This window comes from Dendropsophus ebraccatus, chromosome 9 (genome assembly GCF_027789765.1).
Source record: "Dendropsophus ebraccatus isolate aDenEbr1 chromosome 9, aDenEbr1.pat, whole genome shotgun sequence".
Lineage (NCBI taxonomy): Eukaryota > Metazoa > Chordata > Amphibia > Anura > Hylidae > Dendropsophus > Dendropsophus ebraccatus.
Genome location: NC_091462.1, coordinates 63,678,020 through 63,691,146, shown reverse-complemented (window position 1 = coordinate 63,691,146; position 13,127 = coordinate 63,678,020). Strand labels below are relative to the sequence as shown.

Sequence of the window (13,127 nt, the reverse complement as noted above, 5' to 3'; positions counted from 1 at the left end):
CTGCCACATATACACAGTACAACTCCTTCCATTATCTGCTCATAGTACACAGCTGCTCCTCACAAGGGCTTCAGCATGCCCCCTCCGCCGCTCCCCCTCCTAGCTAACAATTTCTAACTATCCCACTGCTCACCACCGCCGCTGGTCACCGCTCTCTGCTCCCACATACCGCCTCCTGGTCCGCACTGCATGCCGGACGGGGACAGGAAGCACCCCCACGGCGCTCCTGGTGCTTTCTGTCCCTGGCCGGCATGCAGTGCAGATCAGGAGGCAGTATGTGGGAGCGGTGAGCGGCGGGATAGTTAGAAATTGTTAGCTAGGAGGGGGAGTGGCGGAGGGGGCATGCTAAAGCCCTTGTGAGGAGCAGCTGTGCAGCGGCGGCGTTATTAGGTACATCTCTGCCTCCCTGCTCTGTGCCCTCCAAATGTACTGGTTAAACACAATTATGGATTACTTTGAGGAGCAAGGACACTTGCTCCCCAAAGTATTCCATAAAGGTATTCAATCAAAAACATACTGTATATTACATTTACATACACATCCATTGTAATTCCAATGGAGTGTCCAGCAGGGGCGCACTATATATAGAAGTCAATGGTACTCATTGACTTCTATATATAGTGCGCCCCCTGCTGGACACTCCATTGTAATTACACCCCCGCTTCGTGACGTCACAGTATTTCAAAGAAACTAAAGTCTCCCTGATCTACTAAATTAAGGGAAATAGCACTATATGTGCATTTCACTTAATTAATGTACATTAGGAATGTGTCTAACTTTCCATAAGTAATAACATATTAAAAAATAGATTTAGCCGGACTTCTCCTTTAAGAGTGATTTGGATTACAAGCACAGTGCTGGAATGAATTATGCTTGTAATCCAAGGCATCACTGTATATCTAAGCCAGCACTGCACATAGGAAGCAGTCTATGACACACCCCCCCCCCCCCCCATCATCCTGCTGGAACACCTCCCTTTCCAAATATCCAAGATTGGCAAACAATCTAATGGAAAATAAATCTCTACAGTTTGTGTCGTTGTCCCAGTTGCCTTTCCTGAAAAAGAACTCTATTGCTCGCAGTCCATGCTCATGTCCTATACTGGTGTTGTACAAAGAAAAAGGAAAGCAGCCTAGCTATAGACAAATTATGCACACTCCAAATATTGTTGCTCTAAATATTGGGGAGGCATTTGTGTTTTCTCATAGTCTTTTTAAATGATTTTAATTAATTTGCTGATGTTGGTGCATAAATAAAGATTTACATTGTAATTTTTTGTAATTTGGAGTGTGCATAATTTGTCTATAGCTAGGTTGCTTTCTTTTTTCTTTGTCCATTGGTTACTTTTTGATAACTATTTTGCACCTCAGAAGTGTTATTGTTGTTACATGCAGTGCCCACAACTACATTCTTTTTCTATAACTATACTGGTGTTGTGGTACAGGTTGTGAGGAGTATAGAATATGGTTCCCTATTTTTTCATAATATATATATATATATATATATATATATATATATATATTTCCCTTACGTCCTAAGCAGCAGCACATAATGGGGAAGATTCTATCTTCCTGCAATGATAGGACAGATGGTAACAAGCAATAAACAGTTAATTGCCCCGCCTATAAGGTCCTATGCTGACCCAGCCTCCTTGTGTTTTTTTCTGTCCTTCTGTGGGACAGGTGGTAGGAGGAGAGCAGGGAGCAGGCCTATGTGTGTTTCTCTGCTCTCCTTCCAATGATTCTTCTTTTCCACATGGTCGTGTGGAGAGGGAGAGTTATTTTGTATATGTATTTTGTTTTCTATCCTGCTCTGTTGTGTACAGAGCAAAGATTTTATTTTTCTTATGGAAGCAGCCGCCATCTCAGTGATCGCTCAGCTTCTATGCTCTGGTCAGTAAGTATTATGGCGCCATCCGCTGCCGGGCTGCACGTGGCTGCTAACCATGGCGCTGGTCAGACAGGACGCCGCTCGCTTGGTGTCTGTCCTCACTCTTCAGAGAGGTAAGTCATATGGCCTTTTTTGTGAGGAATTGTATGGTGCCTGTGCAGGCTCTCTGCCTGGAAGACTGACCTGTATTGCAGGAGGCCTGTGTGCAGGCTAATGGATATAAATTTCATGGTGAGACAGTTCCGCTATGTGATCATGCGGTATGGGTCCTGCTATGTAATAATACAGTAAAAACTATGGATCTGCTATATGTGTATGCTGCCTTAGATAGAGCTGCTAGTTGTGCAGTCACTGAGCTGTTTGTGCACCTGGTTGCTGATTTCTTGCACTAGTTGCTGGTTGTGTATTGATTGCACCTGGTATCTTACACTGGCACTGCTTTTTCTTGTTGCATTGAAGCTATGAAACTGCATTGTGTGTACACAACCCTAGATTTGCTAGGTGTGTATTGGTGACACCTGATGCGTGATTAATTACACCTGAGTGTAATTCCTGGCTCTAGTACTGCGATTGAAGGGTGCAGTGAAGCTGTGAGACTGCAGTTTGTGAACACAAGCCCAGAGTTGCTCGGTGAATATTGATTCCTTGATTCCTTGCTCCAGTTCTGCTGTGAAAGGATGCATTGTGTGAACACAAGCCTAGAGTTGCTATTATTGCACCTGACCTCTGATTCCTTGCTCTAGCACTGCTGTGGAAAGATGCATTGTGTGAACACAAGCCTAGAGTTGCTATTTATTGGACCTGATGTCTGATTCCTTGCTCTAGTTCTGTTGTGGAAAGATGCATTGTGTGAACACAAGCCTAAAGTTGCTATTTTTTTTTATTACACCTGATGTTCCTCTCAGTACTGCTATTGAATGAGACAGTAAAGTTATGAAACTTCGTTGTGTGAACACAACCCTAGGATTGCTAGTGGTGTATTAATTGCACCTTAATGTCATCTATAGCTCTGCTTTTTGTTTGATGCAGTGCAGTTATGAGACTGCATTGTATGAACACAACCCTAAAGTTCCTGGTTGTGTATTGAGCATCTGGGGTTTTTTCTAGCACAGTTACTGATATTTAATGTTGCATTGAAGCTATGAAACAGCATTGTGTGTACACACTCCTAGAGTTGTATAGTACTGCTATTTTTAAAATAGTAAAACGAAGATATTGCATGGTATGATCACAACTTTAGAGTTTCTAGTTGTGTACCGAGTATACCTGGTGTCTGTCTTACATTAGTTCTGCTATTGAAACAATGATCCATTGAAACAATGAGGCTGCATTGTGTGAACACAGCCTTAGAATTGCTAGTTGTGTATCAGCTGCTCTGAGGTATCTGGTTTTCTTGCACTACACAGCAGTCTGTTGCCTCTTTACCTGGCACAGGTTTATTATCATTTTATCTCACTTAATGCAGGAATCTATGTCCAAGGTTTCAGGGTGAGGAAACCTTTGGGAAAGCTCAGTCACTTATGTATGTGTATCCTGCAAGATCCCACATCCAGATGGCAGTGGAATTGATTTTTGTTTGTAGATTGTATCTTCATTGTAAACCATTACAGAAGATACTATAGTGCTTACTTCTGAGTATGCGTGTCACTCCACATTTGGCTTTCCGATCCATGGCCCCTCCACGCTTGGAGAGGAGCATTAGACTTTGCCAGAGATGGATGTTCTTTCTAATAATACTCTGTGTACCATGAGAATCCACCTGAATGGATTGGGGACACTCTGAGGAAGGACTCTTCCTTACAGAAAGGTACAGTCTCTGCCCCAGTCTGAAAAGGAGAAGGAAATCCTCCCTTGTTCCCCATTCTATAGAAGTTTCCAGCATTGAAGGTACTGGAAGAAATGATGGATCAGTCACTAAAAGGGATCGTCCATCTCAGAGGTCTTGTGGATGTGGAAAAAAAAAAAAAAAAAAAAAAAAAAAAAAAGCTTGTGACAAAAGCTCCTCTGGCAGCAACCGTGGGATTACCTTATGATGCCAAATTCTCGACAGTTTCCGATCCAAAGAAGGTAAGTTGTTGGTGAACGTCCATAGATCTACAGTTCTAAGCAAAGAAGGTTCTATATGGAGAACATATGCTCTGTGTTCCCCCTCCTAAAGGTGACTAACCATGCTAGTTGTGAGAGACACATATCTACATGTACCTAGCTACAGAGAAGACTGTATACACCTGCATGTACCTGGCTACAGAGAAGACTGTATACACCTGCATATACCTGGCTACAGAGAAGACTGCATATTCCTTTGCATCTTTCTGAAATCACCTCCGCTCCCTTTACATTCACTAAGGTTACCTGCCGGGCCTGGGATGACATATATCTATCCTAAGATAAGAAGGGAAGTAGATGGGACACTCTTCTATGTTATGTCAGCTGTAGTCACCATCTGGAGAGAATCCAAGATCACCATTGTCTCCTTCCTGCACCAGTGATTGTTAATTGTCAAAAACTTACAGTACTATATTTTCACCTACCCGGAACCATTCCTGGGTCAGGATTCCTAGAACTCCCCAATTGGTGTATCTTCACCCAATGATTGTCAGGTCTCATGACGTCTGCAAGCAACGAATTGAATCGGCAGGTTGGCATATGTATCCCCTTGCAGCAGATGCTGTCAGTATGGGACCAAAGAATAAACAGCCTACATTGGGTTATGGTTTATACCCACAGATACAAGGGCCTCAACATTTTCTTCAGTCAGTGGCAGACCAATCTCGCCCTCAAAGTGGGTGGAGGCAACCACCGATCTATCTAACAAAGGGTGAGACAGGCGAAGAAGACTTTGTTCCTAACAGAAGTGGCTGTCATCCAACATGTGAGAGATGAGAGCGGTAAGTGAGCTCCAGTCCACTTGAGCACATCAATCTATGGGGAAGCTATCAGAGTAAGCTTAAGAATGCATCTACAGTGGTGCATATCCATCTATGGGGAAGCTATCGGAGTAAGCTTAAGAATGCATCTACAGTGGTGCATATCGATCTTCAGAGCTGCATGTGACCAGTAGCATTACTGTTAAAAGCAGAAGCTGTTTTTGCATGGACCAAGAGATCTATCCAGCAACAAGGGAAGTCACAATACCTTAATGTAAAAGGCTAAAGCCATTATATTACCCTGACAGAAGAATGGTCTCTGGACCAGGAGATGTTCTAGTGAATCGCCAGATATTACAGCTACCCATTGGTCCCATGGCCATTTCGGGTAAAACCAGGATGCGTGGTTTTGACTCCTAAAAACTACTGTGGACAACAATCAGTAGAAGTCTGGTAAAAGACAATACAGGATCAAGTCTCATTAATGCTGATAGCCACGGATTGGCCCAAGAGGTCATTGTGGTAGTTGTTGTCCTCTCCTGATGAATATGTCCAAAAGGACATTTTGGATACTTCCCCAGATTCCTCACCTACTGCCTCATGAGGACGTATTATGTCTGGCAAATCACCAGATATTATGGCGACCCTTACGTGGACCTAATGGCCATTTCGGATAACGCCAGAATACGTGGTTTTTACTCCCTAAAACTGCTAGGGACGACAACCCGTAGTAGTCTTGTAAGGACAAGACTGAATCATGCCTCAATACTCCTAATAGCTCAGGAAGGCATGGTTGTTCTCTCCTGATGCATGTGTCCAAAAGGACATTTTGGAGACTTCCCCAGAATCCTCACTTACTGTCACAGAAGGGCAGATTGTGTATGGGTCTGGACCACCTATGATTGACAGCCTGAAGATTGACAGGCCTGATGAGCTGAGGCTTTTTAGAATTGGTGGTAAACATGATTCTGCTACTAAGAGCAGAACCCACAAAGAGAACCTCCCTGAGGGTGAAGGAGGTTTTCTATCCTGGTGTGAAGAATTGGACTTATATCACTGGCTAGAAAGGCGATCCTTCGATTTCTCCAGGATGAGTTTGAGAATGAGCTGAAGCTGCGACCGTCAAAGTACATGTCTCTGCTCTTCCAGACAGCTGACTGTCCCATAAATCCCTAAAACAGAGATTTATTAAAGCTACGCAAAGGATTAAAGCAACTGTAATGGATTCAACTCCCAGGAGGGTTCCGGGACTCGTCCTTCATCACCTTGCACGGCTCCGTTTTGAGTTCTTATCTTTACTTGAATTAAAATACCTGACCCTCAAGGTATGCTTCCTAGTAGCTATAACATCTGCTAAACGCAGGAGTATGTTCAGACATTAGGAGCCACTGAACCATATCTTGTTATCCTTCAGGACTTCGTCTTTTACCCTTAAGGTTCCTTCCCTATCCAACATTACTCAGCAGATTGAGTTACCTGTTTTTGCCTAAACTCCTCCAATGAGGAAGCATTACAACGGCGCACTCTGGATGTGGGCGGAGCCTTGTGCCGACACTCTCTGGTTGTGGGCGGAGACTTGAGTTTATTTAGTGAGACCAGAGAAGTCAGAAGATTTTATCTGTATCTTTTTCAGGAAGGAACAGTAATTGGAAGTCCTCAAAAGCCACTTTATCCAGATGGATACAGCAGACTCTGTGTTACCAAGAGGTGAGAGTCCAAGTACCTGAATCCATTAAGGCCCTTACCACAAGGGCAATGTGTACATCCTGGGTGGAGGAGATGTGCATGCCCATTGATCAGATATACAGAACTGCATTGTGGTCTTCTTATACTTTTGGACATTAGAACCTCTGGGCAACCAATCTTGGTAAACCGGTTCTCATGGCTGCTGTATGATTCTCCCACCCTTTATGTGATCTTGCTATATCCCCATTATGTGCTGCTGCTTAGGACGTAAGGGAAAGTGGAATTTTATACTCACCGTAAATTCTCTTTCCTGTAGTCCGAAGCAGCAGCACAAACTAACCCTCCCTATAAAAGTTTATGCAGCATACCTTGAGTGTTTTGGGTTATGTTTTCCTAGATCGTTAGAAGTACACAAGGAGGCTGGGTCAGCATAGGACCTTATAGGCGGGGCAATTAACTGTTTATTGCTTGTTACCATCTGTCCTATCATTGCAGGAAGATAGAATCTTCCCCATTATGTGCTGCTGCTTCGGACTACAGGAAAGAGAATTTACGGTGAGTATAAAATTCCACTATATTACACATACATACATACAGTGGTACCTTGGTTCTCGAACTGCCCGGTTCTCAAACTGTATTTTCAAGAAAAGTTTGCTTTGGTTCTCAATTGCACTCCATTGAAAGTCAGATCTGCTCAGAGTAATATAACTTGCATCTCCCCCCCCCCCCCCCCCCCCATTTAGCACTGAAAATAATTCCACACACCCGTATCAAGTTGAAAAAATTTTATTCAGTAAACTGAAAAGCAATTGAGATAATATAAAAAGGGAAAAATAAAACTATAACTGTTTACACCAGTAATAACAATGAATTAACAGTAAAAACATGTATGTCTACAATTTGTGCAAATACAAATAGTTTTTGAACAACTTCATTCTAGAAAAGGACATGATCTAAAGTTTTGTATTTATAAAGAAAAGACTTAATTTGTAAACAAAATACATCAAAAAGAATAAAAAGGAGACCAACAATGCTTTAGTTGCACACATGATTCTGTTATTATTTCTTCTTTAATTTACCTAACCTTCAAAATGATTTATAAGTTTGCTTTAATTTTTTTTACTTTATACCCATCAGATCTACAGAAATGATACTTTAAAAGAAAAAAAAAAACAAACTTAAAAAGTGAACTTGAGGCCAGCTTGGCAGCAGCTGGAATACAGTTTACATCTTGCAGGCAGTTCTATTGCTATAGCTTGTCAGAAACAGCAACATTGTGCAAGCAATCTAATATACAATCAGGTTACAATTAAGGTTTATGTATGCTTTATAGCTATTCATTACAGTTAAATAACTTATCTAAGGTGAACATATTACAGTATTAGCTACAATGCACAGACAGATTGTCTGCTTTGAGAATGTGGTCATATACATACAGTATACTCTTGAGCATTAATAATTTCTACCTAATATTTTAATCGCCTGCAAAATGCAAGCTACTACAACATAATTGCCAGGTTAAAGCAGTATAATGTATGACAGATAACATGGCCATGTGTTATATAAACCTTAAAGTAACTTGCATCTCTTCCCAATGTATTTGGAAAGACTTCAGTCCTTTTCACTTTGTTCATCACGTTTTGTTATATTGAGGCCCTTGTGCTAAAATAAAAAAAATTAAAAAATCTTTGCACTCAATACACCATAATGAGAAATTAATAAAAAAACTTTTGACAATTACTAAAAACAAAAACGACATTTTCTCATGTACTTCGGTATTCAGATCCTTTACTAAGACACATGAAATATAGGGACCTCCTGTTTCTCTTGCTCATCTTTGAGAAGTTTCTACACCTTGGGGTCCCTTGTGGTAAATTTAGTTGTTTGGATTTGCAAGGCACATCCCTATTATACAAGGTCTGACAGCTGACAATGTATAGCACAACAAAAATCAAGCTATGAAGAGAAAAGAGCTGCCTCTAGAGCTCAGAAACAGGACTGCATGGAGGCACAGTTATGGAGAAGGGTACACAAAGTTTCTGCTTCACTTAAAAGGGAATCTGTCAGCACCCGGACTCGCCCTGAGGTGCTGACAGTGTGCAGTAGGTGGTAGTACACTAGTGAGCAGGTAACCTTTGGCTATTTAGTCAGAGGTGACTATGCTGCACAATATGAATTTGCCTACTGTAATAAAGAGTCAAAGAGGAGTCTATAGTGTAGCGCTTGTGCCACACTCTGGCATGCCTCATCACTCCTTCTTCCTCCTCCACCACCAATATTCTGTACTGCCTGGCCTCTTGTGCCATCTTTCTTGACAGCAAATGCAAGACATCCTCTGACATGACATCAGCAGAGGCATTAAAGGGGTTATCAAGCGCTACAAAAACATGGCCACTTTCTTCCAGAGACAGCACCACTCTTATCTCCAACTTGGGCGGGGTTTTGCTGCCCAGTTCCATTGAAGTGAATGAAGCTTAATTGCAAACCACACCTGAACTGGAGACAAGAGTCGTGTTGTCTCTGAAAGAAAGTGGCCATGTTTTTGTAGCATCGGATAACCCCTTTGAGAGGAGCTTAAGATGGCCTTGGCAAGATGGGTGATTAAAACCCAATGGTCACTCTGGCCGAGCTCCAAAAAACCTGTGTGCAGATAGGAAAAACTTCCAGAAGCTTAACCATCACTGCAGCACTTCATAATCTAGGCTCTATGGCAGCGTGGCCAACAGACCCTTAAGGGGACTGATATTTTTGCACCTTTTGGGGGCTTTCCTATTTATGCAGTGCATTTTTTTGTAAAAATGACATTATCTGTATTCTGTGGATCGGTATGAATAAGATACCCAATTTATACAACTTTTGTTTTATTTTACTGCTTTTAAAAATATGTCCTTAAAAAATAGTTTGCTTAAAATCACTCAATTCTATTTTTTCTATCTATGGAGCTTAATGAGGGCCTATTTTTGGGCTGTGATATGTTGATTTTGCCTGCACCAATTTGGTTTAAATAAGACTTTTTGGTTGCTTTTGATTATTTTTTTCTTGTATGATGGGACCAAAAATAATTTAGGTTTGGAACTTCTTTGAATTTACTTCGCTTACCATGCAGGATTAAAAATGTTGTACCTCCATTTCACACATGGTAATACCAAATATGTTTGTATTTACTTTTTGTTTACATTTTTATTGGAAAATGGGAAAAGGGGGATGATTTGAACTTTTATTAGGATTTTAGAAAAAAAAACTCTTTTTTATTACGCTCAAGTCCCCATAGGATACTATTATAGGCAATCTTGTATTCAGTGCTATGCTATTGCATAGCACTGATCAGTTGGTAAAGTCCACCTCAGGCATACTCAATCAGCAGATCTTATGACTGGTACAAGAGCCTAATAAAGACCTCTGGTTGCCACAGTAACTGATTAGCAATGCACAACTACCTCTCCCACACATAGGCTGGGATAATGCAGATCTCAGGCCAACAAAGGATAGAAACAAAAAATATCAATCAAAAATAAAAATGTGCAACACATTATAAAGGCCAGTCCAGCCTCTTCCTAAGAAGCTGAGAAAGACCACTTGTGAGGAAGCTCCTGAAAAGAGGCCAGAACAGCCTTGAAACATGTTGAGCAATTTTATGACTGTAACTATATATATATATATATATATATATATATTATATATATATATATATATATTATTATATATACACACACACAAACACACACACACATTGTCTGCCTGAGATCTGTGCCGTCCCAGCCTGTGTGTGGGAGAGGAGGTAGTGCATTGCTATATCATCCCTTTGTGGGATTCCCAGGAATGGCAGCAATCTTTTAACCTGGGATATCCTGTGGGATCAAGCTCTGTGCCTCTCTTTGCACAAAAACTCTAGGTAAAAATCCTATGGTTCATCTGTAATTGTTTATAATTCTTCATTGAAAGTGTTTTACACTATGAAACGCTGTGTGTATTTTTTATTAAAGTAAACATTTGGCATTTGGCAAGCGCATTGTGGCAGTATCGATTAGGCGTCAGACACAAGGATGAGTGGTGCACCATATGTGTACGGTGCAGAGCATTAAGAGGTTATTGAAAACCAATCCAGTGTTCTCTGGACCTCAGACAGGGCTGAAGGGTTACCTTACAATAAAACAAGGACCCCAAGTACACAGCCAAGACAACACAGGAGCGGGTTAGGGACAACTATGAGAATATCCTTGAGTGGCCGAGCCAAAGCCTCAACTTGAACTCAAACATCTCTGGAAAGACCTGAAAATGGCCTTCCCCGATATTCCCTATCCAACCTGAGGATCTGCAGACAAGAAGGGCCGTGCTAAATCCTGGTGTGCAAACCTTATGGCATCATACCAAGATGACCGGAGGCTCTTATCACTGCCAATAGAATTTCAGCTAAGTAAAGCATCTGAATACTTCGGTCAATGCAATATTTTAGTTTTTCCTTTTTAATAAATTAGCTGAGATTTCTAACATTCTTTTTTCCCCTTTCTCATTATGAGGTAGTGAGTGCAGAATAATGGGGACAAACATGATTATATATATTTTAGCCCAAGGGCGCAACATAACGAAATGTGAAATGGTCTGAAGACTTGCACTGTGTAAACGCATTACAATCATTGGTTTGAGGGAACTTCCTATAAAATGTAAGGACATTATATTTATTAGCAACACCCTTGTTAATTAATATTAACAGACTAGCTTTTGCTGCAAGGTGGGGAAATATTAAAATAGTGGGGGTAGACTATCCACAGATCCAAAAACAAGAATTCCGACCGCTGCTAACTATAGCCCCCATTCAAAGAATCAAAGACTGGTATAAATAACCTGTCTTCAGCCAGCTTGGGACAAAAGAAACACAAAAAACAAAAACACTGAATGCCCTTTTCTTTGGGACTGATAGAGATGGTTTCTTACATAACATAACAGGGAGCTTTTTAACCAAGCTGAACACTTCCTATTTATTAATAGTTATCAATTCAATTATTCAAACGCATCACAGATCTAACTTGTATCGTACCGATTGTTTATTAGCCTTATAAACACTGCTGGTGGAAGACAGAGCTTAAAGCTAGTATTCACACTATAAAACGTTAAATAAAATAACACCACACTTCTACATTCTTCATAAAACAAGACACTACAAAATTATGCCACCGCTTAGAACTTTTCAATGCACTGCCTGATTGATTCACAAACACAGAAAATAAAGCAAGCAAACTTACCTTAAATTAAATTATACAAGCCCAAAGATATCAAATATCTATAACATTGAAGGATGTCTAATAATGGTACTGTTTGCCAAGAGATGCCTATAGAGAACAGATGAATGACTATTCAAAGTAAGTTCAACCAACATGTTAAACAGAGGATCATGCAGGTATTAATGAACTAATGAAAAAAAGAAAAAAAAAAAAAAGACTAGTGCATATCATTATCAACACAGCATGCTGCACACCATTATGTCAGCTAGTGAATGCTGTTGCTGGTTACAGACCGGATGACTACACCTGATCATTTAATGATTAAAAAAGTGATATATGGTTTGTCCTCAATAGATGGTGTTTACGATCTGATCATCCATATTCACTGTGCAATTTCCACCTTTCTTGTCAGTCTTATTTGTGCATTGCAAACTTCGGGTCATAGCTGGGCCAGCCCAGCCTGCAAAGGCTAACCTTTACATAGGACCTCCTGCTCTCAGAGGATTCTGGCAGAGGTACCTTCTTTAAGTCTGTGTGGATTCCGACAGCTTAAAAAGAAGGGACAGTTAGAAATTTACTGTATAAACTGTTAAAATGGTCTAGCTGGCTATCTCTTCCTCTACCAGAAACAGCCAGAGCCAGTAAGTTGTGCGCTCAAAATAATAGATTCTGCTGAATTCCTGTTCAGTATTTATTAATGCCAAAGATTCTGACTCCATGCAGCTGAGGTAATTTGGGAATTAGAACACTGAGAAGAGAAGCCGTGTTGATGAAGAAATGAGTGGGATCATACTTTGTATAGAAACTTGTCAGGAAGTACCTGTTATAGGAACAAAGAAAACAAAAAGATAGTTTTAATATTAAACATCAGGAAGTCAAAGCAACTAAAAGAGGTTTTCCATGAAAAATATAGAGCTCAGCCTACGTTGCCATAAAAACAAATGCCAGCATACTTACCTTACCGCACCCCCAGCACTACAGCTGTCATATCTTCCAGCCAATTACAATGTGAGAAGGCAAGAATAACACAGGAGTTGAGGCCGGAAGAAATCATAGCAGCAACAGGTGAGTTAAATTGTCACTGTCATTACAACGTTCAAAATCTAAATCAACGGTAGATGTGATATAAAGCAAGATTGCTATTTACATTCATTATTTTCTTTTCCTTATCATGGAAAACACGGCACTTCCTGTTTTATGACTGACAGAGAAAAAAAAGAGTCAGAAAACAGGAAGTCTTTTGTTTCCCAGGTCATCTGAACCCTCACAGAGAGCTGGCAGTCATGTGACTGATTGACACACTGAGCTGTGACTCTCTGTACTGGCACAAGTCAGAAAATCTGCCTTCAGGAGACTGGACCTGGATTTCTGGTAAGTTCGTCTTTGTTTTACAGCATGAAAAAAAATGACAAGAAAAAAAACCCACTGTATATTGCAAATTTGCTTTAATTAACGTATACTGTTG

The 13,127-nt window shown here is 40.7% G+C and overlaps 1 protein-coding gene across 1 annotated transcript in view; it reads right to left on the bottom strand.

The window, feature by feature from the left end:
* Window positions 1–7,305: 7,305 nt before the first annotated feature.
* The window catches only part of ORMDL1 (ORMDL sphingolipid biosynthesis regulator 1), a 31,945-nt gene continuing 26,123 nt past the window's right edge, over window positions 7,306–13,127 (bottom strand). The window contains exon 4 of the mRNA XM_069983527.1: window positions 7,306–12,482. Within this exon, the coding sequence (XP_069839628.1) occupies window positions 12,347–12,482 (136 nt within the window). The 3' untranslated portion in view covers window positions 7,306–12,346. The remainder of the gene's footprint in view (window positions 12,483–13,127) is intronic.